Raw genomic sequence first — 25,474 nt, forward strand, 5'->3', positions numbered from 1 at the left:
TCCTCCCCTCCTCTAGCTCCATCCCTGCATCCCTCCATCCCTTCATCCCTCCATCCGTCCAGCCAGAGTCGGGCGCTGGCCGACCCGCGGGGCCCCCGCTCCCATGCCAGGGGCCCCGGACGTCAGCAGCTGGCAGGTGACAAATAGTTTTTTAATTGCCTGTACCAGGAAAATCATTAGTCTCTTCCTTCTCCGTGGTCGGAGCGGCCGGGACGTGCACGTAATAATAATAACCTCTCTACCGCCTCCCCGCCAGCTATTTTTAGAGCTGGTATTTTAAGGACTCGGCCAGTGTGTGTGTGTGTGTGTGTGTGTGTGTGTGTGAGAGAGAGAGAGAGAGAGAGAGAGAGAAAGAAAGAAAGAAAGAAAGAGAGAAAAGAACGCTTAGGAAATGGAGGTGCAGTGTTAGGGAAGGCAGTTCCTTCCCCAAAGCCTATCAAGTGCCTAACGCCCCTCTGTTTCTCTCTCAGCAGGCGTACACACACACACACACACACACTCCTCGCCGCTCTCAGAGAGTGTGTAGGGGAGTGTGCAGTGAGTGGGTTACTGTTCGCAGCGCTGCAGAAGTCTGATGAAGCCGTCTGTTTTATGGAGCAAGCTGCACACTCCAGCTGCTTGGGCCGGCCTTCTGCTTAGTGAACAGATATTGCACTGATCTCTCTCCCTCTCTCTTTTTCTCTCTCTCTCCCTCTCTTTATCTCTCTCTCGCATTCTCTCTCTCTGCCTCTCTCCCTATCTCTCCCTCCTTCTCTCTATCTCTCTCTCCCTCTCTCTTGCTCACTGTCTCTCCCTCCTCCTGACTCTCTCTCTCTCTCTCTCTGTCCTTTTCTTTCACTTTTTCTTCAGTCTCACTCTTGCTTTCACTTTCTCTCACTCTCATACAGACAAAACCACACAGTCTTGTAATATTATCTTTGTGAGATATTTCCATAGACTTGAGTAATACGGTAGCCTGCTGCCTAACTTCACCCTTTGTAACGAAAGGGGAATCTTTTGGTTCAGTTTATAAAAGTCATATTCCGGTATTGTATTTTTTCAAAGCTTATTTCCTCATGTGGATTAGACATATATCCCTAACATTATCACATTTTTCATGTGTTTCCATTATCATGGGATCATTTGGTCCTTACAAAGGCCTAAATACATGTGCGCGCACACACACACACACACACACACACACACACACACACACACACACACACACACACTCTTATCTCTTTGTCTGTTCTCTCCCTGTGCCCTTGCCGGGTCTGCCGGGGGGGTTAGAGCTCTCGGAGTGACTGTGGAGCTGCTTGTATTTCTGGGGCGAGACTGACCCCATATGTCCAGATGGAAAAGGCTCGGTTCGTGTTGATTTGTGCTGGTCAGTGAGCCGTCCCAGAGAGCCAGGCAGAGGTGTGGGTGCCTGTGTGAACTCTGACCCCAAGACTAGAGACAGACACCAAACGAATGTGAAGAAGGAGCAAGAGAATGAGAATGTGCATTGGTGATATGTGTGTGTGTGTGTGTGTGTGTGTGTGTGTGTGTGTGTGTGGGGGGGGGGTGATATATGCCATTTGGGTGAACCCTCACACAACACCATGCCCTCTGTCACACCACCCCTCCAAATTACACATTTGTAATTTATTACCTTTCCCTAGGGGTACCTACAGGTTCCGTGTTTCTAAAAAAGCATCTGGCAAATCGCCACAAATTCTGTAAAACTGTTAAACTGTTGTTTTAATATCAACGTGTCGTTTGCATGGGTCTGTGGAGGTCTGAGGAGGTCTGTGGAGGTCTGAGGAGGTCTGTGGAGGTCTGTGGAGGTCTGAGGATCTCTCGATAACCACAGTCTGCTCTCCCCCCACTCACCCTCGCCCGGTTTCATGTTAGCATGTGATCTGAGTGCATCTACGCATGCATCTGTCTGTCCACAGCTGTGCGTGTCCATATCTGTCCAGAACCGACACTGAACCATCAGGGCCCTCGTGGCTGGTCCATGGGTCACTGGGGTGATCTCTATCTATGTTCTTTGAGATGGCCACCAGCCAGACCTGTTCTGCCCCTCCGACAGGGGGAGACTGCCTCTTTTTGTGCCCATACAAAGACACACAGCCCAGGGTACTCATGACCAGTGTTAATTTCGTTGACGAATAATTTTCGTCATAGTTTTCGTCAACGAACCTTTTTTCATGACGAAAACGAGACGATAACTAAATTAAAACTATACGAAGGGATAAAAACGATGACGAAATTAAAGGACATTTTCGTCAACGAATAAAAACGAGACGAAAATATTGGCCAGCGACGACATTCAATCAGACCTGATTTATTTTTGTGAAAGGTAGGGATAAGTTAAGAAGAGATCCAACCGTAACTACTTTAGCGTACACGGAGAGGCGGGACAAACCGGGTAACCATCCAATCAGAACTAACGTCTTCACATCGCGCAGAACCCGTTAGGACAAAACTAGCCCGTGAACTGTGGTCACTCATGAAATTAAACTCGACGTTAACTCGACAATGTCAGCAGGGAGATAGATGAGCGGCGATATATGGACACATTTCTCCTTTGACTTTGAGAAAAACAAGATGCTGTGTAAACCATGAGGAATGATGATGTCGGGACAAATACGACAAATGAAACGACATCTGCGGGCTATGGCATTGTTTTACGGCGCACAGTTTTATATAGAATCTAATATGCATTGTTCATAAACTCCATATGTTTTCAGGTAGAGCGGACCTACTGGTCATCAATGTTTTGTTATTGTTATGCTCAATAACTATAAGTTCAGGTCAATAGAGTTGTTTGGAAATTTGTTTTTGTATATATTGCACATACAAAAAATAATATTCTGTAACTGGTTAATAAATGTTTCATTTTGTGCAAGTGTATATAATGACTACTACACCATTTATATTTTAGTCAACTAAATTATTTTGATATTATTCGACTAAATTCTAATGATAATTAGTCGACTAAAACTAGACTAAGACTAAAAACAAATCAATGACTAAATTATGACTAAAACTAAATTACATTTTAGTCAAAAGACTAAGACTAAAACTAAATCAAAAATTTCTGTCAAAATTAACACTGCTCATGACCCAGAAAACCCCTGCCAGGGTGCCGATGGCTAAAATCCTTCCTCTTCCTCTTTCTCCTGCTTCCTGTTGCTCCTCTCAGTGAGCAGCCTCTCCTGCCCCTCCCCCTCACCCCTGCTCCGCCTCCTGCCCCTGCTCCGCCTCCTGCCCCTCCCCCTCACCCCTGCTCCTCCTCCTGCCCCTCCCCTCACCCCTGCTCCGCCTCCTGCCCCCTCCACGATGTCTCATGGTCCAGTAGATGAACACTCATTTGCAAGTTAGATAAATCCTTTCGAATGTATTATTGAGGCAAACAAATGAGCCTGTAGGCCCCAGATAATAGCTAATGAAAGCCGCGTGCTCTTCCCGCGCTGGTTACCGGGGCGCCTGCTCCGTGATTGATACCTGCTCCTCTCCTCCTTCATTATTTTGGGAGGAACTGTTTCACACTTTTAACCGTGCAGGTTTGGCACGGAAGTAATGCTGTCTAATGCAGTCTCTCTAATGCCCACTACCGGGCCCTTACCTAGGCCATCAATTCATAAAAACAGCACTCGCCCAATTAAGGCAGAGCAGAGCTTGTGCACGGTGTGTGTGTGTGTGTGTGTGTGTGTGTGTGTGTGTGTGTGTGTGTGTGTGTGTGTGTGTGTGTGTGTGTGTGTGTGTGTGAGAGTGGGTGTGTGTGTGGGGTTTACTGCATCTCATTAGCTCATGTACCACCTGCATTCCTTCACATTTTTCTCTGCTTTCTCTTCCTTTCTCAAGCAGACACTGGGCCCTTCCTCCTCTCACTCTCCCTCTCACTCTGACACTCACGCTCACTCTCACTCTCCCTCTCACTCTGACACTCACTCTCACTCTCCCTCTCACTCTGACACTCACTCTCACTCTCACTCTCACTCTGACACTCACGCTCACTCTCACTCTCCCTCTCACTCTGACACTCACTCTCACTCTCACTCTTCTCCCAGCAGGGCAGGGGTTAGAGCAGAGCTGAGTTAGTGAGTTATCATTCATAGGTTTCATTGAAAGGTAGCTCTGTTATCATTGATTAAGACTGTATTAATCATGGTGTGTGTGTGTGTGTGTGTGTGTGTGTGTGTGTGTGTGTGTGTGTGTGCGTGCGTGCGTGCGTGCGTGCGTGCGTGCGTGCGTGCGTGCGTGCGTGTGTGCGTGCGTGCGTGCGTGCGTGTGTGTGTGTGACCTGGAGCCCAGCCCTATAGTGGTACCAGCTCGGGTCCACTCCAGCAGGCTGGGCAGGGACCCCGAGGGGGCTCATCAAAGAGGGCCCGCCCGCCCGCTCGCCCGCGCTTTGAAGACGCAGCTTTTGATGACATCAGTGGGCGTCTTGTCCCGCGGCTGGGTCGTGTGAACTGGAGATGGCGTAGACACAGGCACTGTGCTTTGGAGAGAGAGAATGTGCAGGCTTGCTGTCCCACACACAACAATACTGACATCTGTGCCTGCACACGGACACAGTGCACTCATATATCCCAGTGCACAATGTTCAGCTGTGCATAATAATAGTGAGATATAATAGTAATAATAATATGATGTAATAGTAAGAATAATGTGATGTAATAATTATAAGAATAGTGTGTTGCAATAATAAGAACAGTAATGGGGGAAGCGAGTGATTTAAATATGAATCTTGACCGTAGCAACAATAAGCAGGTATGCAGCTGGCCCGTCTAGCGAGAGGCAGGCTGTGGGTGTTTGTGCATTACAGGGTCACCTGAACCACTAGACACTGACACACAGTATTAGAGACGTGCAGCACACACGTGCCAGGGCACCGGTGGCAGCTGGGCACGGGGAGACACGTGGAGCATATGGGTAGTGGGGTCCCGCGTTCTCACCTCAGCTGCTGACATTGTTTGGGTCCCGCGTTCTCACTCAGCTGCTGACACTGTCTAACCCGCTGACAGTCTTAGCCGACCGATTATAGAGTGCCATCTCCTGTCTTGAGTGGAGCTCTCTTTAATAGGTCGGACATTCCTTACCTCCTTCTCTCTCTCTCTCTCTCTCTCTCTCTCTCTCTCTCTCTCTCTCTCTCTCTCTCTCTCTCTCTCTCTCTCTCTCTCTCTCTCTCTCTCTCTCTCTCTCTCTCTCTCTCTCTCTCTCTCTCTCTCTCTCTCTCTCTCTCTCTCTCATGTCCTGCTCTGTTTTAAGCTGACTTGACACTTTGCTGACATATTTACCTTTACCCAAGATCAATCTTCTCTTAAGCTGAATTCATAAACCCCCTCCTTTGTGATTCAGTGTTTCCTGTGTGTAACACTCCCTCCCACGCCGGGTCTTCCTCCCGCACTCCAAGGACCCCCTCTCCATCTCCCCATGTTCTTCCTCTCTCCTCATCCTCCTTAGCAGGTTCAGCTTATTTGGCAGTGTGTGCTGTGGGGAAGCGCTTGATGTTTAATTTATCCGGTGGAGCGCCGGCCTGCCTGGACATCTCGCGTGCTCTGAGACGTGGTGGGCCGTAACTGCTTAATGTATTCCAGCAATTTGTGTCCTGTTTGCCTGATGAATGCTGAGAGCGTCTCCTCCGAGCCTCCGCCTCATTATGGTGTGGACACAAGTGGAGGATCTTATTGTGCTGACTCACACAGCTAATGTATGCGCATACCGGCGAGTGTCGTCTATGGGGAGTGCTGTATCTGTTTGGCCCCTAGGGCTGGGCAGACGAGAACAATGATCACATCTCCCCCCCGTTTGCTTAATCTATGTCTCTGTCGTTATTTCTGCGCTCCATCTCTCTTTCACCGTAACTTTCTGTCTCTCCTTCCTCCACCCTTCCTCCTCTCTCTTTCTCATTAGCTCTAGCCGCCTCTCTCTCTCTCTCTCTCTCTTCCTCTTCCTGCCCGACGGCGCTCTCTCTCCCTCCGCCCCCTCCCCAGTGACGGGTCAAACTTTTAAAATGTGCGCATCGCTAACAGGCGCGCTCAAGCAAAATCACCTCCTCAGCACCTGTGCCTTAATGATTAATACCTCATTGACGCTCTCAATTAATTTGCCATCACGCTCCAGAGGGCGGCTCCATCTCTGTCTTCATCTCTGTCCCGGCCTCGTCTCTTCTCTGGGGGGAGGTGTAGCCGATGGCAGCCGCCTGTAGGAGAGGAGCGCCGCGCTGGGTCAGGCTACCTTCAACATGCTAATACATGCTAATGCTAATGCTAATGCATGCTAAAGTGTGGTGGCTGACGCTGACCGCTGGGCATCCATGACCGCTGGGAGAGGGAGACGCTCACGTTTGAATCTTTATGCGGTTCTGACTTTCATGCTGTGGCTCGTGGTGTTTCTAAAAAACTTTATTTCTTAGCGAGGAACCACGGTTGTCTTAACATGGCACCAGAGAGTAATGTTCCAGGGTGTTTAATATCAGGGAAGGTAATGTGTCCCTCACCTCCATCTTCATGTCAGTGATCTCACACGGGCCCCTACCTGCTCGCTCTCTCACCTGCATCCTAATGGACTCGGTCTATCAGCTCTAAATGTCAGTGTGGGTGATTAGCTTGGTGTTTGGTAATGAGCTGTTGTTAAAGGTGGTAGAAGTGACCCGTCTGTCTGTCCCCCTCCACCCTGTCGCGTTCGCACCCCTCCGTCATCCTCCCATCCTCACTCCTCCACCCAACCTCCTCCAACAGGCTAGACTAGTCTTGATGGTCGCTAGGCAACTGCCGCCTGCTACTGGCGTCCCCTTGGTGAGGGTGTATGGGTTAATGTGGGCGCTCTGGGGGGGTCTGTGGGGGACGCACGCATGACAGGGGCATCTTCTACAATCTGCCCCCCTCCTGCCCCGTGGTATTTGCCCCCTTGAAGCCCGTGAGGCCTCCCTGCCCCTCTGCTGCTCAACATCACCAGGCTCCAATAACCACCATCGCTGCATGACTCACACACACCGGCTTTTAGCCATTTTTCACACTTTCAAATTGGTGACAGAGGTGAGCACTAGCCTGGCGTCTTTGTTCAAACCAGCTCCATTATCTTCCAGCCCACCCACTGTTAACACGTATATTACAAATGGTCTTTGCAGAGGAAATTCGGCGCTGTGAAGCAGTGGCAAAGTGGCACACAGCTGTTCCACACAGAAGTAATGGTGCAGGTGAGCGGGTGGACGGGCAGCTCTGGAGGGAACTCGGGCAGGTCTGGGTGGATGTGAGGGCAGCTCTGGGGGCTTCACTGGAGGCAGCAGTCACCAGTCACAGCTTAGGTCAGGGCCCCTGGGCATTATGGGAGCAGAGCCACCACCTCCACTTGGAAGAACCAGTGCAAACTCATAGCTCCCACACACACACACACACACACACACACACACACACACACACACACACACACACACACAGAATACATGCTGGCCTAAACAATTAATGAGGAGGGGAGGATGTGCACCGTGTGTCTTGGAAGGCCTTTCACATGAGAAAGTGGTAAAACTTTTACATGAAAAAGTGGCAAAAACTTCTGGCAGTTGGTGGAATCTGTACAATGGCAGTAAAGCCCACACAGTGTCCTCCAGGGTCTCCAGCTCCACAGGTCTAAAAACAATGAATGAACTGTTTACCCCATCAGAGTTCTTTGAACTGATGTGTACAGCAGAGAGTAAGCACTTTTAGCAAATATATAAACACACAAGTACACACAAATGCAGATGCGCTCGCTCTCTCTCTCTCTCTCTCTCTCTCTCTCTCTCTCTCTCTCTCTCTCTCCCCCAAACATGTGTCACACACTCTACCCCTTTCTCTCCAGTGAGCAGAGCAAGGCTGCCTCTAGAAGCTTGAGTTATTTAAAGCTCTCGACTCCGTCTGAGTGATTATGTGCTGCTGAATTAAACATCACAGGCCTGAGCCTCTGGCTTGCGCAGTGGAGCACCTCTGTGGCGTCTCTCGCTCTCACGTCCTGCTCCACACTTGCGCTCAGACCCCCTCCACCTCTCCCATAACACTCATGCTCAGACCCCCCCAACCACACTCCCTCTCTCATGGAGCACATCAAGATCAGGGCGGAGCAGAGAGGGAGCTTTCAGGTAGAGTGAAACCCTGGTCAAGTGGATGTACGTACCGTCCACTAAAGCATAAAGGGAAGGAGCTGTCAGGTTGACCAGCGAGACTGCAGCCCACCTGCAAGAGAGCGTCCCATGAGTGAGAATTCACACTCAAGTACACACAAATACACAATCACAACATACATATATATATATATATATATATATATATATATATATATATATATATATATATATATATATACATACACACACACATACACACACACACACACAGCATGTATGCATATATATAAAGCAAGGCCAATGAATGTGTGTGTACCCTGGGACTCACTGTTACAATGGCAACTGGTGGAGGCAGCCTATTAGATTAAGAATGCAGGGACGTGACATCACACCATTCACTACTGAGTGTGTGCTGAATGTGCCTTACAAAGCTCATACACACATGTTTATTTTGTGTGTGTACAAGTACCTAACTCCACCTGTCTGTTAACACACACACACATACACACACACACACACACACACACACACACACACTTTTATCCTCCTATCCACTGCAGGTTTATACTCCTGCATCCTAAACAGAAACCAGAGAGTGTTTGTTTCTCACCATCCATTTGGATATGGTGTGTGTGTGTGTGTGTGTGTGTGTGTGTGTGTGTGTGTGTGTGTGTGTGTGTGTGTGTGTGTGTGTGTGTGTGTGTGTGTGTGTGTGTGTGTGTGTGTGTGTGTGTGTGTGTAATGGTAATGAGAGGTGGAAGTTTTCTGCTCCATTGCAGCACAGAGCCAGTTGACCTTGAGCTGAGCAGCAGTACTAGGGGGCGTGGTCTAAGAGCTGAGCAGCAGTACTAGGGGGCGTGGTCTAAGAGCTGAGCAGCAGTACTAGGGGGCGTGGTCTAAGAGCTGAGCAGCAATACTAGGGGGCGTGGTCTAAGAGCTGAGCAGCAGTACTAGGGGGCATGGTCTAAGAGCAATACTAGGGGGCGTGGTCTAAGAGCTGAGCAGCAGTACTAGGGGGCGTAGTCTAAGAGCTGAGCAGCAGTACTAGGGGGCGTAGTCTAAGAGCTGAGCAGCAATACTAGGGGGCGTGGACTAAGAGCTGAGCAGCAGTACTAGGGGGCGTGGTCTAAGAGCTGAGCAGCAGTACTAGGGGGCGTGGTCTAAGAGCTAAGCAGCAGTACTAGGGGGCGTGGTCTAAGAGCTGGGCCTGTGTGCCAGAGGCCAGTCTGCTGCCCAGTGACAGATACACAGCATCATCCATCAGCATTGCGTCGCCAGGGCAACTGCCAGGGCAGCACCTTAATCACCTCAGACACACACACACACACACACACACACACACACACACACACACACACACACACACACACACACTCACCTCAGACACACACACACACACTCTCACTCATCTCAGACACACACACTCACCTCAGACACACACACACACTCTCACTCACCTCAGACACACACACTCACCTCAGACACACACACACACACTCTCGCTCAAACACACATATTCTGACTCTGTTTCCCACACACTCACACCTGGGCATCCATCATTCATTCACTTGTCCACATTGTACTGAAATTATATAAAAAGTAGTGCCAAGTGCTGACATTTGCGTGGATGCGTTCTGAGTTAAAATCCTCCCTTCCTCTGTCTCTGCCTTTCCCTGCACTCAAACACACACACACACACACACACACACACACACACACACACACACACACACACCTCAGGCCCACTGAAGCAGGCCGCTCACAGGCACGTGAACACGTGTGACACGTGCGGGTGTGGTCACGCGTGAGGAAGCGCAGTGCTCAGTGTGTCGCTGGCCGAGAGGCGTGGGCCTGCAGGGAGACGTTTTCCAGGCTCGGCTGAAGTGAGTCGGAGTCTCTGTCACCCCATGCTGATTTCCCAGCATGCTCCAGGGCCGCTCTCCCAAACTAGCCCAGGCTACAGCCATGCCTCCCTAAGCTCAGGCCTTAAAGCTACCGATCCGTAGTTATCTGAGTAAAGTGGGTCTCTTGCTCTCTTCACTGGTCCTCTGGTCCTGCTTAATTAACACCCGCGCAAGCTAATGGCGTAGTCGGTGTCTCAGCGCCCGTCTGCCACCCAGCTCCCGCCATCTGTGACACGGCCGTGCAGGAGCTGGTGGGGAAATGGCTGAGGAGACGTCTGTAGGTGGCATAGGGGGCTGGGATTCCCTCCACCCGTGCGTCCCCACCAAGGCCGCACACGGCGGGCGTGAGCCCCGTCTCCATCACGCCTTTTCACCTGTTTCTGGATCTGCAGGCTTGAGGCTTCGTGTTGCACGCAGGGATGGTGAACCAACTCTGAAGGAAGCTGGACAGGGTTCTCGGACCTGGCACTTTTGAATGGTGCTGGCACGTGATGGGGGGGGGGCCCACCAGGGTGCCCCTGGGGTGCTTGTGTCTCACCCATGTGTCATTTCAGGCCATTTGGGGTCAGGTACGGATCATTGGCTCTCCCCGGCTCCGGCCGAGCTGAGCGGGCCATGCTGCCGGTGGCGGGGGGCAGGCCGGGTCGGCGCTAATGACCCTGGAGCTTACGCGAGAGCTTCTTCACTCCAGGCTAGCCACGGGCCAGGAGTCGCCGTCACGTCGGCTCGGAGCACGTGGGCGATGCGGGAGCCGGTTGCCAGGATACTGCCATGCCTTCAGGTTTGGCTGGATGTACGATGTGCGCTGGGGTAACACAGACCCTCCTTGGGCTTCTCCTCGCTACTCCCACTGATAGACTGGCTTACCATGCACATTCCCCTTTTGAGAAACCCTGTTTGCCCCGTCATCCAGAGATCGTGAGTTCAAACCCTACAGATGCCACACGCGTCTGGGGGCGGGAGCCTCAGGCAGGGCTGGCGTACGCTCTTTCTCCTGTCAATCACAGCTCACAGACCAATCACGGGTGGTTGTGAGCGCATACATCCAGAAGGGTGTGGTTCGTGTGGTTTTGCTGCGTTCTGATGCTGCATGAAACCACTGGGACCAGTTCCAGCGCCGCTGTGGTATGGGTCGACACCACAGTCCTGCGAACTGCAGCACGACGGCACCAGGATGATGTCACAGCTGCCGGGCGAGGAGGAGGCGGGCCAAAGCACTGCGGCCACGGCAACCGCTGCGCTCTACCCCGTCGCTCCCGAGAGGCACTTAGCATAAAGTGCTGATTTCTAATGAATGGCTTTAATAATGAAAAAAACGCTGCCCGCGCGATACCTGGAGTGTGCGCACACTGCACGTCTGCGCTGACCTCGAACCCTCCAGGATGGAGGCAGGTCCCCTCCTGGGGGGTTTGTGGGAGGGAGAAGGGGGTACGTGAGGGTGGGGGGGTTGAGCCCAACCCAGAGGCTTCATTCACCTATTAATCAATACCTTAATGAGACCTCATTTTCTCCACAAAATAATATCTGGGCACAAGGTTCCCCTTCAGTGCATTCCTGTATTTATTTGGGGGGGGGAAACCCCTCTGGATGTTTCACCAAGGGAGAAACAGAGTGGCTTGCAGGAAATTAAATTATATTAGCAGCCTGATTTATGTAACACTACAATTTGGGTATGTTGTTTTGCAATTTGTGGAGGAGAGAATAGGTTAAGTGCATGTGTAGCAGCTGTCCATAGGGAGAAGGAGAAGAGGGGGTATGTGTGTAGGCCGTTCTCTCTCGCCGCCCTACAGGATTTACAACAAATAACAGATTTGTGTTTTTAATGTACAGCTACACATATTACTTGTCTGTGGAGGGTCTGTAATTCTGCCAAATATGCATTGTAAAACACGGAACAATTTGTCTGTGCTAGGAACGAGAACGAGGGAATGTGTGTGTGTGTGTGTGGTGTGTGTATTGTCTGTAATTATGTGTGTGTGTGTGTGTGTTTGTATATGTGTGGGAATATATATATGGTAAGGAAGATGAGTCAGTATGCAGGTATGCATAAGTGTGTGGGACTTTGTGTGTGTGTGGGACTTGTGTGTGTGTGTGTGTGTGTGTGTGTGTGTGTGTGTGTGTGTGTGTGTGTGTGCGCGTGTGTAATTATGCGCATGTTTGTGTGTTTGTGGTGAGTGGGAATGAGGAAGGTGAAGAAGGTGAGTCAGTAAGCAGGTGTGTGTGTGTGTGTGTGTGTGTGTGTGTGTGTGTGTGTGTGTGTGTGTGGGAATATGTGTAGGGTATGGAAGGTGAGTCAGTTTGCAGGTACGCTTCAGTATGTGGACGTCTATTTCTGCTCCGGCTGCATGAGTAAATATCTTGTGGGTGATCGTGCATACATTATGTCTCGTGGCCTCTCTGCGGATTGGTTTTCTTGTGTGCACGGGGTGAGCAGACACACGTCTGGCCGTTCATATCCGTGTCCAGCCTTCATCTGCACATGTGTCTGCATACGGTCCCCATGTGCACGTCTTCTCCCAGCCCCGTGTCCGCTCCTCTGACACTAGTTAAGGATCGAGACTGTGGCTCCGGTGATGAGCACAGCTGGCCGGGCCATATGGGCCTCATATGGGCCCTTGTGTCCAGCGCCTGTGAGCGTGGCAGTGCTGGTCGTGTCTGACCGCAGGGCCCTGAACACAGAGTGCACTCAGACTAACTAAGACTGACTTGACCAGCTCTTACCCACTATCTACATGAAAGAGAACTGCACACTACAGCCAGCTTTAAAAAGCAGCCTTTGAAGAGAGAAGAAGGGGTTTTTTTTTCAAGATTTCCTTTGGATTTGAATTTTAGATCGAGTCTTTTCTCTTTAATCAATTGTACATGCCGTCCAAACATCTTGACAGCTCCTGCGCAAATAACAAGGGTGTCTCCGGCGAACTGCTGACTCTCAGGTCTGGGTGGCGAATTAAAGGAGCGTTTGATATGAGGACGTCCCGGTTGTACTCCAGCCACGTAGCGTAGCCTCTCCCGGGCCTGGGCCGAGGTCTGATCCCGCGAAACCCGCCCGGTTCCGTCTTCGTTTTGTTCTCAGGGCGTCAGCCAGAAGCAGGAGCCGCTCCCAGTGTCGCCACACCCGGGTCCCTGGAAAGAAAGATGTCAAAGGTTGACATGAAGCTGTCTCGATGGATTCTGTAGAGGAGAGTAATGAATAGTGTGGAGATTGATTTTTTTTTTTTTGTACATTAAGAGAGTAATTATGCACAGAGGCAGACGTGGTTGCCATGGCACTAGTAGTTGTGAGTAGTCGTGTCATTGCATCTCTGTGTGGCTTTGTTTGCACAAAAGCTTGCCTTTCTTTTGAAGCTAGATATATGCTGTGTAGAATACTGTATTCATGAATTTGCATGCGTGTGTATGTGTGTGGGTGATTGTGTGTGGGCGCGTGTGTGTGTGTGTGTGTGTGTGTTTACAGTAGCGTAGCAGTGGGCAGTAGGGATGGTCCAGTCTGTGGCCTCTGTTTAGATTAATGGTGCCGGCAGAGAAGCGGACCAGCCTACCAGCGCCTTGATTTATTCACCACTTACCACTGATGAAGCTTCAAACACACACACACACTCATGCTGGCAGTGCATTTTTCTTTATCACCGACTGTGTGTGTGTGTGTGTGTGTGTGTGTGTGTGTGTGGGCAATGGCTGAACAGGTTTTTTTTGTTTTGTTTTTCATATAAGCTTAAAGCCATTGTCTGTGTGTGTGTGTGTGTGTGTGTGTGTGTGTGCATATGCGTCTGCTCATTTGCTCACACGTTCACGTGTGTCCATTTGCGTGCGCACGCATGCGTGCGTCCATGTAATGAGCATAATGAGAACGACAGTATGGGACTGTTTTCAATGTGCATGTTTACACTGCCGTACAACAAAGCTATTCGTGATCACAGAACAGAATTGATCTCATTCACAAGGGTTTAATGCGCTTTCAAACCACATCTGCTATATATAAGCTGTCAGAAATTCACCCCACTAACGAGCTGTGTGTACGTAGTTATATTGAGACTATGAATATTTGAATTCAGAGGGCAGATGAGGCCTGAAGGTGAATACGTCCTCATTACAGGAGGCCAGAGGTGCCCAGCACTGAAGGCCCAGAAGATCCACGCATGCATGTGCAAACTCAGAACACCCACAGCATCTCCGCTCTATGTTTGTGTCTGGGGGTGGGTGTGCGCGGAGGTGTGCGTTCTTGTGTGTGGTGTGTGTCTCTGCATCAACTCTGTGGAAGTGTGTGGTTCTTGTGTTGGCGTGTGTCGTTGGGTGAGCGCGGAGGTGTGTGCTCGTGTGTGGGTGGGTGTGTACGGAGGTGTGTGCTCGTGTGTGGGTGGGTGTGTACGGAGGTGTGTGCTCGTGTGTGAGCGGATGTGGGTGGGTGTGTACGGAGGTGTGTGCTCGTGTGTTGGTGGGTATGCACGGAGGTGTGTGCTCGTGTGTGGGTGGGTGTGTACGGAGGTGTGTGCTCGTGTGTGGGTGGGAGTGTACGGAGGTGTGTGCTCGTGTGTTGGTGGGTGTGCACGGAGGTGTGTGCTCGTGTGTTGGTGGGTGTGCACGGAGGTGTGTGCTCGTGTGTGGGTGGGTGTGCACGGAGGTGTGTGCTCGTGTGTGGGTGGGTGTGTACGGAGGTGTGTGCTCGTGTGTGGGTGGGTGTGTACGGAGGTGTGTGCTCGTGTGTTGGTGGGTATGCACGGAGGTGTGTGCTCGTGTGTGGGTGGGTGTGTACGGAGGTGTGTGCTCGTGTGTGGGTGGGTGTGTACGGAGGTGTGTGCTCGTGTGTTGGTGGGTGTGCACGGAGGTGTGTGCTCGTGTGTTGGTGGGTGTGCACGGAGGTGTGTGCTCGTGTGTGGGTGGGTGTGGGTGGGTGTGTACGGAGGTGTGTGCTCGTGTGTGGGTGGGTGTGTACGGAGGTGTGTGCTCGTGTGTTGGTGGGTGTGTACGGAGGTGTGTGCTCGTGTGTTGGTGGGTGTGCACGGTGGTGTTTGCTCGTGTGTTTGTCAATGTGTGTGCATGTGTGCGAGCGGCTCCAGTAGTTCTTTGCACAGTGGTGACACCTCGTTTGGGTCCAACCCATGGATACCATCTCCACTGAGCACGCCACTATCATACTGGGCTGGTGTAACAATCCATCTCTCCCTCTCCCTTTTTGACGTCTCCCCAGAATCCGGACATCGTGTTGGTGCACTACCTGAACGTGCCAGCCATAGAGGATTGTGGGAAACCATGCGGACCCATATTGTGCTCCATCAACACGGACAAGAAGGAGTGGGCCAAGTGGACCAAGGAGGAGCTCATTGGCCAGCTGAAGCCCATGTGTGAGTAGCCACACCCATGTGTGAGTAGCCACGCCCCCAATGTGTGACTAGCCACACCCATGTGTGAGTAGAACCGAGATGCCTCCTCATTAGCAAAGCTGTTGGGCCTTTCATTAGTTTTAGAGGCCGTTTGCTTTTTTACGTTTTTAGGGCCTATATTATTTCCTCCTCAGTAATTTTAGTTCCTGGGTTTTAGTTTTTTTTTTTTTTGGTCTTTGTTGTGGAGGTTTGTTTTGCTTCTGTTCTTTTCCCAGAACTATGAAAGGTTGCATTTTAATCAGTGGACACTTTGGCCTGCAGCACGTCCTGCAGGCTTGCTGCTGTGGTCCAGTATTATTTGCTAAGCAGCTGACAGCACAGTCTTAGCCCAGAGAACACACACACAGCATCGAGGAACAGAACCGTGCGAATGATACGTGCCCCCCTGCGGCCCTTCCCGACCCGGTCAGTGCACGCGTGCCCCGCCCTCACCCCTGATCCACACCGCCCACCCCACCGAGGACTAGGTCGTGACCCCTCCCGGGGCCCTGCTGTGGGCGCCCTCCCAGACGCCGGTCACGCACGGGTCGTCCGTGAGCCGTCTGTCGTCTGGAACTGCTCCACGCCTCTGTCTCAACGCGAAGGCTCCCCCGTCAGTCGGCGGTGATGTATTGATTGATGCGAGTGTGTGGGAGGAATATCTTCTGACTCGCCAAGAAATCCTTGGCTTTAGAATGCTGCTGGGGTTTCGCTGTAACCGTGATGCGCACGCTTGTGCGAGAAACGAGGTTGCAGGTCGGGGGCCTTCAAAGCGTCCGGGCCTGTTCTGCTGAGGACGGCAGAGCGCGCGGCATCGAGCCGCATGTGATCACGCATTGAACCGCATGTGATCATGTTTGTCTGGAGCGTTATAAGGACGCGTCTCCTCGGATGATGGGCCACACGGATCGTTTAAACCGGGGCAGAGATGTCAATGTAATGAATATATGAATCCACCTGCTCGCTGTCAGCACATTTGGAGGTGGCGGTCCGCACACGGGAGAGCTCGGCCCGCATCCCAATCACACGCGCGCCACGTCGTCCGGTTAAGCGCTTTCTCAGCAATCGCTTAAGTGCTCCCTCTGTCTCTCCCGCACGAACAAACGTGTTCGTTATACCTGATGCCTAAATCCTCACCTGAAGCATTTGCTGCATTAAGCCATTAACTTTGTGAACGCTTCGGACAACGGCGAAGGTTTGCGTGCCACGCCAGACCAATGTCACGGCCATGAGAGCCTCACTCTCCATCTCTGGCGTCAGATGACCAGGGGAGATCTGATCTCTGCTAAAGAGCAACAGTACCACCTAGTGTTTATCCTGTGAAAGTGCAGTCTCATGTCAAACTCAGGTGAAGCAGGCAGATAGATTGTACACTATATTAGCTATGCATAATTCATGCGTACATTATACATCAGAGCTACAAACGGAACATGTTCCCCTGAGTGACCCATATCTTACACAAACCGCTTGCATTCATCAGTAGTGGTGGGTAAGTGCTCCATGGGAGGGAAGTGTGTGTGTGTGTGTGTGTGTGTGTGTGTGTGTGTGTGTGTGTGTATGCGCGTGTGTGTGTGTGCGTGTGTGTGTGCATGTGAGAGCTTGTTGGCAGGCAGGAGCGTGGAGGAATCTCCCGTGCACCGGGGGAGCCCTGCACACGTGCAGACAAACAGCAGCGTGAGAACATACAGCTCCACGTATAGACTGTGATTTATGCTGCCGCATCAAATATCACAACGTGCACAGGCTGTGCCTTTGCGTCCGAGTGTTAGTAGCTGCGCGGTACGCCGAGATTTGATGGGGTTTTATGATAGTTGCTGGCTTGGAGATCAGTTCCACGGCACTTCGTTGTGAAAGAAGAAAAGTGCAATCTGTATGTGGCTGGGCTCCATTATTAAGCAACCATGTGCAGTCCCAGCTAAAGCATCAGTGTATTTTCTCACTCTGTTTATAATTGCAGTTAACCATCGCTAAATGAGCAATGGTTTATTTGAACAATTTTTCACTCTGGCCACTTTTCAAACAATAGTTGTGATTGCTCTCCCTCCAAAATGAACATAAACGCAGGCTTAATGTGGCCCAAGCTGAGCAAGGCTGGGCTGGAGTGGGCGGGACTGAGTGTAAGTGGGCGGGGCTTGACTGGATATTGCCTGCATATTGCTGTGACAGAGTAGAGGAACTTGACTCCATCCAGCTAATGTGATGAACAACTCCTTCCATTAGTCTAGCCATGCCTAAAGCCCATCACTGCGCCTCACACTTTTACATGTATGCAGCTACACACACACACACACACACACACATTTCATCTTACAGATTTTCCAACCCAGTGGACACCAGGCTTGAAGAGACATCATGATTGAAGCTGCCAGCATGCCTGTGTGCTGCTGAGACCGTGTACCAGGGTAGGGCTGGATGAGGGCAGACGTCTGGTATGAGCTGTCGCTAGCACTGCTTCACCATGACGATGATGAAGACTGAGAGGAAGACGAACGCTCAAGCTGAACATCACTATCCCTGCTTCTAATGCAGCAGGGATGAAACCCACCCCATGTGTTAATGCGTGTGTGTGTGCCTGCGTGAGTATGTTGTGCGTGTCCTAGAGCGTGAGCACAAAGCATCACGCCCCAGCTGAGATGTGTTTGTCAGAAAGCCAAAGTGTCGCACCATCTGTGCAACTCCAGCCGAAGCCGGAACCCTCATTTAGCAAGGACCCCCCTCCCACACACACACACACACACACACACACACACACACAGACCCCCGCTGCCAGCGTCATCCGTGCCCTCGCCCGCGTGAGCCGTCGCACTCCGTTGCTTTCCCGTCTCCGCCTTTCCCCGTCGGCTCGGCTCGTCTCCGTGCTGGCGGTGGTGTGTGGTGTAATGGGTGGTGGCGTGTCTCTGGGCTCCGGGGGGCCAAGCACGCGTGCGTGGTGGAGCGTGGCGGTGCAGACCCCACCTGCCAGGCTCCCACGCCAGCTGCTTCATGTTCCTCCCCACACCTGCTCGTTCCTACGCCCGACCGGCTCCCAGAAGCACTCTCATCATCCCTGCTCCGTTCGTGCGCCTCGTTCTCCACCGACTCGGCCCCCACCTCCCACGCTCCACCTCCTCTCCTCCTACTCCATCCCGCTTGACTATCACGGCAGCGAAGCCCGTGACGGCTTCCGCCTCGCCCGTTCGGTCCTCTAGACGCGCCCCGCTCCAGAAACGTGGCCCTCGTCTGGGCGAGGGTGGTGCTGGTGTTGGGCTCGGGGTGGAGGTGGGGGTTGCAGGCTTGGCTGGTGGCCTGTGCGGTGGATGACGGCCGTTCGTCCTCCTCTTCCCTCGGCAGTTCATGGCATCAAGTGGACATGCAGCAACGGCAACAGCAGCTCTGGCTTCTCTGTGGAGCAGCTGGTCCAGCAGATTCTGGACAGCCACCAGACCAAGCCGCCGCCCCGGACCCACAACTGTCTCTGCACGGGCACTCTGGGTAAGGGCCAACGGGACAGAGAGACAGGCGGAGACAGAGAGAGACAGGCGGAGACAGAGAGAAACAGGCGGAGACAAGAGAGAGACAGGCGGAGACCGAGAGAGACAGGCGGAGACAGAGAGAGACAGGCGGAGACAGAGAGAGACAGGCGGAGACAGAGAGAGACAGGCGGAGACAAGAGAGAGACAGGCGGAGACGGAGAGAGACAGGCGGAGACGGAGAGAGACAGGCGGAGACGGAGAGAGACAGGCGGAGACGGAGAGAGACAGGCGGAGACAGAGAGAGACAGGCGGAGACCGAGAGAGACAGGCGGAGACCGAGAGAGACAGGCGGAGACGAGAGACAGGCGGAGACAAGAAGGAAGGAAGAAGAAATGTGCAGGGTGGAGGAAGACAGCCGCACGTGCAGAGACAGATGAGTTAGAGAGAGAGAGACACACAGAGACAGAGAGACAAGTAACAAATAAGATGGTATAACACAGAACTTGATACAAATCTGAGTGTACTTTGTAATAGCGGTTTGATTTCCATGTAGCATAGAAATGAACACGTTCCAGGTAGCTTACATTTAGCAATTAGTGTGGAACAGCTATGGACGGGTGTTTTATAATGATTCACAGGACGCAAGGTACATCAGTAAAGACAGATGTGCACGATTTTAGAGGCGTGCTAGATTTGTTTCACAGTGATTATTCCTCTACTTGGATGCAAGTTCAGGAACATTTAAGTCAAAGCAGATAAACAAAAGGGTTCACCAGAGTTCCATATTAGTCTCACATACATATTTACGACTAGGCACGTCGGGTTTTATGCTTAAAACTAACGAATGCCGGGTGAGTGCGCTAGTATGGGCTGTATGCTAGTTTATTTGGTTTAGACATCTGAATAAGTATCAGATAAACAGCATCATTCAGCCTAGTAGAAATTGCTTTAAATCCCACAGTAATGTTTGATATTAGGCCTTTGTTTAAGGAAGACCAATAGAATTTTGGTCTTCGTTAGCAGGCACAGAGCTTCCTGTTCTGATGTTGACCTGTGAAGAAACAGTGTTCAGTTTTTTTTCTCGTTGTGTCTGCGTCTCTCTCTCAGGTGCCGGGAGCAGTGTGCACCACAAATGTAACAGTGCCAAGCACCGCATCATCTCCCCGAAAGTGGACCCGCGCTCTGGTGCCTACAGCAGCGGGCACAGCGAGCTGCAAAACAGCGACGTGTCGGAGGGCAAGACGGAGCACAGCCATGGCGTGGGCAAGGCGGGCACGGGGCCCGCGGGCACCACCGGAACCGCGCGGGAAAAACGTAACGGCAAAGTGCACAAGCCCGCCCTGCTGCACCAGAACAGCACGGAGGTGTCCTCCACCAATCAGGTGGAGGTGCCGGACACCACGCAGAACTCGCCCGTTTCCATCAGCAGCGGCCTGAACTCTGACCCGGACATGGCCGACAGCCCCGCCGTCACGGGGATGGGCCACGTGGCCTCGGTCATGAGCGGCCTGTCCCAGAGCGTCTTCATGTCGGAGGTGGGCGGGGACTCGGTGTACAGCATGTCCCCCACCGGAGGGGCCAACGCGCACATCATGGGCCCTGACGCCAGCTCCCACGGCCTGGTCCTGTCCGACAGCCACAAATTCACCTTCCCTGGGGGCGGGGGCGGGGACACGGGCGGCCCGGGGGCGCCCGACGGGCTCGCCATGCTGTCCGCTACCGGCGTCTCCGAGGAGCTCGTCCTGTCCAGTAGCCTGGACTCGGGCAACATCAAGCTGCCCGAGACCTCCATGAACTTCGATCCAGACTGCTTCCTGAACAACCCCAAGCAAGGCCAGACGTACGGGGGCAGCGGGCTGAAGCAGGAGAACGGTACCTCCGGAGCCTCCAGTACCAACGGCCTACAGCACTCCCCGCCCGTGTCCGACTCCAACTACGGCTTCAGCTCCACCCTCATCAAGAACATCAAGACGGAGGACACCTCTTTCGAGCAGCAGCTGGCCAGTGAGAGTGGCTATCAGGTGGGCTCCGTAGTGAGCTGTAGCGTGTCCAGTGGTTCCGGCTCCCAGAATTCCCTCACCCTGACCCCCGCCGGCTCTCTGCTGCCCTCCGGAGGCGGCCTGAGTCCCAGCACCACGCTGGAGCAAATGGATTTCAGCGCAATCGACTCCAAGCCAGACTTCTCCGGTACGTCAGTGGGGTTTGACCAGAATATGAACAACGCTCATCTGGCCCACCAGACCCACTCTCCCAGTTTCTTCCTCCAGGAGCCCCCACAGTCAGGCCCAGGTCAGCAGGGCAGGCAGGGCCCCGGCCACAAGAGCCACCTACTGGATCACAACTCCCATGACAGGGCCTACATGGGCCTGCAGATTGTCAAAACGGACTCGCCCAGCAACAACGGCCACCTCCACCACCACCACCACCACCACCACCATCACCACCACGGCCACCAGAGCCAGCACAGACCCAACTGCAACGGGAGCTCGCCCGCCGAGAGTTCGGGCCAGGCCGCCACGCTTCTGCTCCAGTACCCGGGCGGTTTCCCCAGCCTTGGGCAAGAACACGAGGAGGTGGGTCACGAGCAGCCCGGCAGCGCGGCCTCCAGCCAGGCCGGGGCCTCCGAAGGCAGGGCCGACAACTTACTCAAGACTGGGGATCACCTGCAGGCCTGTGCGGGGGGCACAGGGGAAGGGGCAGGTTCAGACCACTACCTGCACCCAGGCTCAGAGAACGGGGTGGGGGGCGAGGGGGCGGCTCTCAGGAACGGGAACTCGGGCGACAGCAGCAACGGCAACAGCCAACAGCCGCTCCAGCCTCTGCTGCAGGGGGGGGCCGGGCTGGTCCAGGGGCTCTACAACGCGGTGGGGGCCCACCAGGCTCTGGGCGGAGCCGGGGCAGCTGGGGGCGGGGCCACGGGCATGGAGATCAGCCTCGACCACTTCGACATCTCCTTCGGCAACCAGTTCTCCGACCTCATCAATGACTTTATCTCCGTGGACGGAGGGGCCACGGCCGTGGGGCCCGGCGGGACTCTCTACGCCCACCAGCTGGTGGCGGGGGGCGGCTCGGACGGGCAGGCGGCTCCAGGGGGCAACCAGCAGGGCCAGGACGACGGGGGCAACAGGGCAGCAGGATACAGTCCCTCGGAGCTCTGTCTCCAGCCTTGCTGCAGTCCCCAGTCTCTGGGGGCAGGAACAGCTGGCACAGGGACTTCTGGGGAGGCAGGGCCGCTCTCCTACATGCACGTAACAGAGGTGGTGTCTGCAGCCGTGGCCCAGGGCACTCTGGGTATGCTGCAAGCTACAGGGAGGCTCTTCATGGTGACTGACTACTCCCCAGAGTGGTCTTACCCGGAGGTGAGTCAAACTAAGTAAAGTCTAATTAATTACTGACAACTTATTCATGTTCAATGAAATATAAAAAATATATATTTAAAACTTTAATATGTGATATGTGTAACTAATATACAAAGTAGCCTAAGCCCCATAAAAACATGATTTGCAAGCTGCAAATGTTTAATATAAAATGATGAATATTACGAGTTGTGTCTAGTTGCGTATGATCAGGTGCTATTGCATCGAAAATCCACAAGAGGGAAGTATTCTCACACAATTGTGAAACCAACATTTTCTCAAACTGTTATATCACACGTTTCCACATGATGGCAGCAAACCAATTTGAAAGCGTATTCGTTTCCGTTAATCTCAGCCTATACTTTCCAAACGTTATGAAAAGGTTGAAGAGATTTATACTAGTTCTAGATTAAACGTGATTGGCACCACTCAAAATTTAATACATGAACCACTTGTTCAAAACTTTAAAATATAAAATAAGCAGAGCAGAAGCTGTTCAAATGTTAAGTAGGCATGTGTGTGTTTGTGTGCTGTAGGGTGGGGTGAAAGTACTGATCACTGGCCCATGGCAAGAGGCCAGCAGTCATTACAGCTGCTTATTTGACCAGATCTCTGTTCCTGCATCCCTTATCCAGCCTGGGGTTCTACGCTGCTACTGTCCAGGTCAGACCTCTTCTCACACACACACACACACACACACTCACAGACTCACACAAACACACACACAAACACACTCAGACTCACACACACAGAGACTCACACACACACAAACACAGACTCACACGAATACTCACACACACACACACAGACCCACACAAACACAGACTCACACAAATACTCACACACACACACAGACCCACACAAACACACACACACACACACACAGACTCACACAAGCACACAAACACACTCAGACTCACACAAATACTCACACACACACACAGACCCACACAAACACTCACACACACACACACACAAACACACTCAGACTCACACACACACACACACACACACACACAAACACTCACACACACCACACACACACAGACTCACACAAACACACACACACAAACTCACACAAATACACACACACACACACAGACCCACACAAACACTCACACACACCACACACAGACTCACACAAACACACTCAGACTCACACACACAGAGACTCACACACACACACACACACACACACACACAGACTCACACAAATACTCACACACACACACACACAGACCCACACAAACACTCACACACACACAGACCCACACAAACACTCACACACACCACACACACACCCATACAAACACTCTCACACACACAGACTCACACACAGACTCACACACACACACACAGACACACACACACACACAAACACAGACTCACACAAACACAGACTCACACACACACAGATCAATCAATCAATCAATCAAATTTTATTTATATAGCGCTTTTTACAACAGTTGTTGTCACAAAGCAGCTTTACAAGTGCCGAGTCCTAGCCCCCAGTGAGCAAGCCAAAGGCGACAGTGGCAAGGAAAAACTCCCTACACAGACCCACACAAACACTCACACACACACACACACACACACACACAGACATGAATGTCAAATGTAATATGATTCGAAGTTTGACATAGTCAAGACACATCGATTGCAGTCCTGTGGGGTTAGACATCGCGTTTGTCACATACGTGCGGGGGCCTCGACTTCTTCTTCTTCTTTCCTTGAGCACGCCGTAAGCGGCAGCTCCCTCCTGTTGAACGAGCGCGCTCCCACACCCCCTGGGGAGTACGCTCGTCAGAGCAGGTTCATCAGAACCGCTGCCTGAGCTCCTGCAGGTGCTGACGCCACCCTGTGCCTCTGCCAAGACTAACGGGGCTGCGTGTTCCTCTGTGTCCCTGTTCTGCAGCACACGACACGGGGCTGGTGACTCTGCAGGTGGCCGTGGGCAATCAGATCATCTCCAACTCGGTGGTGTTTGAGTACAAGGCGCGCGCCCTCCCCCCCCTGCCTTCATCACAGCACGACTGGCTCTCCCTAGACGGTACGGCTCTCCCTCTCTCTCTCTCCTGCTCTGCGGCCCTCGGCACCATTATCAGGGAATGGATTTCAGAGCAGCTGTTCTCCAGACGTTTTTCTAGGCCTGGGAACCTGTACCAGGCTCTCTGGAGCAGACATATGTGTGCGACCACGAATGTGTGCTCCCAACCACGGCTGTCACTGATTCGAGAGTGGCTAACCGGCTGACAGCGGTAGATTGTGATCTGGAACATTTCTTCATGTTAATAAAGTTCTTTTTCTGAAACATATTGCTTCCTTAGCAATTATGTGTGCAGTTTTAATGGAACGCATGAAGTAGGAACAATTAGTTGAGCTTCTGAAATTGGCCGTAATTATATAATTGTGGTGTCTTAGCCTGGGGCTTTTCTAATTATCCCACATTGTTATTGACAGATGAGATCCGTGTTTTACTGGGTGTGAGAGAGTGGGTATGAGGAACGATCCTTCTGTATTTCGCACATGGTCAGGGGCAGCATGGTTCAGGAGGCATTAGTGCTTTCTGCTGCCTAGGGGCTGGACCAATGACATCCCACTAGTCTGTGACGGAGTGCAGTTTAATTTATTTATTTATTAATTAAGATGTCAGGAGATTTCCACTGAAGGTTCCATAGTCAGTCCGAGTCAACGGTCGATACTTTGTTTTCTACTGGTGCCAGTGGGGTGTCTGTCGGGTACCCCCTCTGCAGAGAGGCCCGCTCACTGTAGGGGAGTCTCTCTTGCACTCAGAGCAGCTTTACAAACACTTTTAAAATCATATCTATTATGTGTCTGGTGTGTGTTAATCTGCGTGTACAAGGCTGATTTATATAGACGTGTTCTAAGCAGTGTGGCGTTACTTGCTTGCCTCATATTCCTAATGAAATGTCCATTTGCAGCGAAGAAGAAAATGATACTTGCAATGCCTGAAAGTCAAAGGGGTTGTTGAAAACATTTCCGTATTTAAATTTCTCTGAGTGAGTCAGTCTGGCACACAGGAGTTTAGGAGGTGTGATGCGACTCTTCCTTCTAAACGTACTTATAGAAGTGTGTGTTATGTGTTACGTTTATTTTCACACAATTCAGAACCAGATAGCACAGATATGATATGTAAGAGTTCTGTATTCTATGTTTCTTCTAAAGCAAAGGCCTTTTAGGTTCTGGTCATCTCTGGTCATCTGTGCATGTGCGGTCTGTGCAGCCAAAAGGCCTGGATCACATAATCCCATCAGATAATCCCATCACCGTGTGCCTGGCAGGGCAAAGCCCAGTCTTGTCCATGTGCTTC

At 52.0% G+C, this 25,474-nt stretch overlaps 1 protein-coding gene across 1 annotated transcript; it reads left to right on the forward strand.

Annotated features, from left to right (window-relative positions):
• The first annotated feature begins 10,631 nt into the window (after window positions 1–10,631).
• Window positions 10,632–22,164, forward strand: LOC143526120 (calmodulin-binding transcription activator 1-like). The gene is made up of 6 exons (XM_077020776.1): window positions 10,632–10,788; window positions 10,892–10,958; window positions 12,499–12,608; window positions 13,052–13,122; window positions 15,164–15,317; window positions 19,895–22,164. Exons 1-6 carry the CDS (start codon window positions 10,632–10,634, stop codon window positions 22,162–22,164), a joined length of 2,829 nt encoding a protein of 942 aa, XP_076876891.1.
• The last annotated feature ends 3,310 nt before the right edge of the window (window positions 22,165–25,474 follow it).

Source organism: Brachyhypopomus gauderio, chromosome 10 (genome assembly GCF_052324685.1).
Source record: "Brachyhypopomus gauderio isolate BG-103 chromosome 10, BGAUD_0.2, whole genome shotgun sequence".
Taxonomy (NCBI): Eukaryota; Metazoa; Chordata; class Actinopteri; order Gymnotiformes; family Hypopomidae; genus Brachyhypopomus; species Brachyhypopomus gauderio.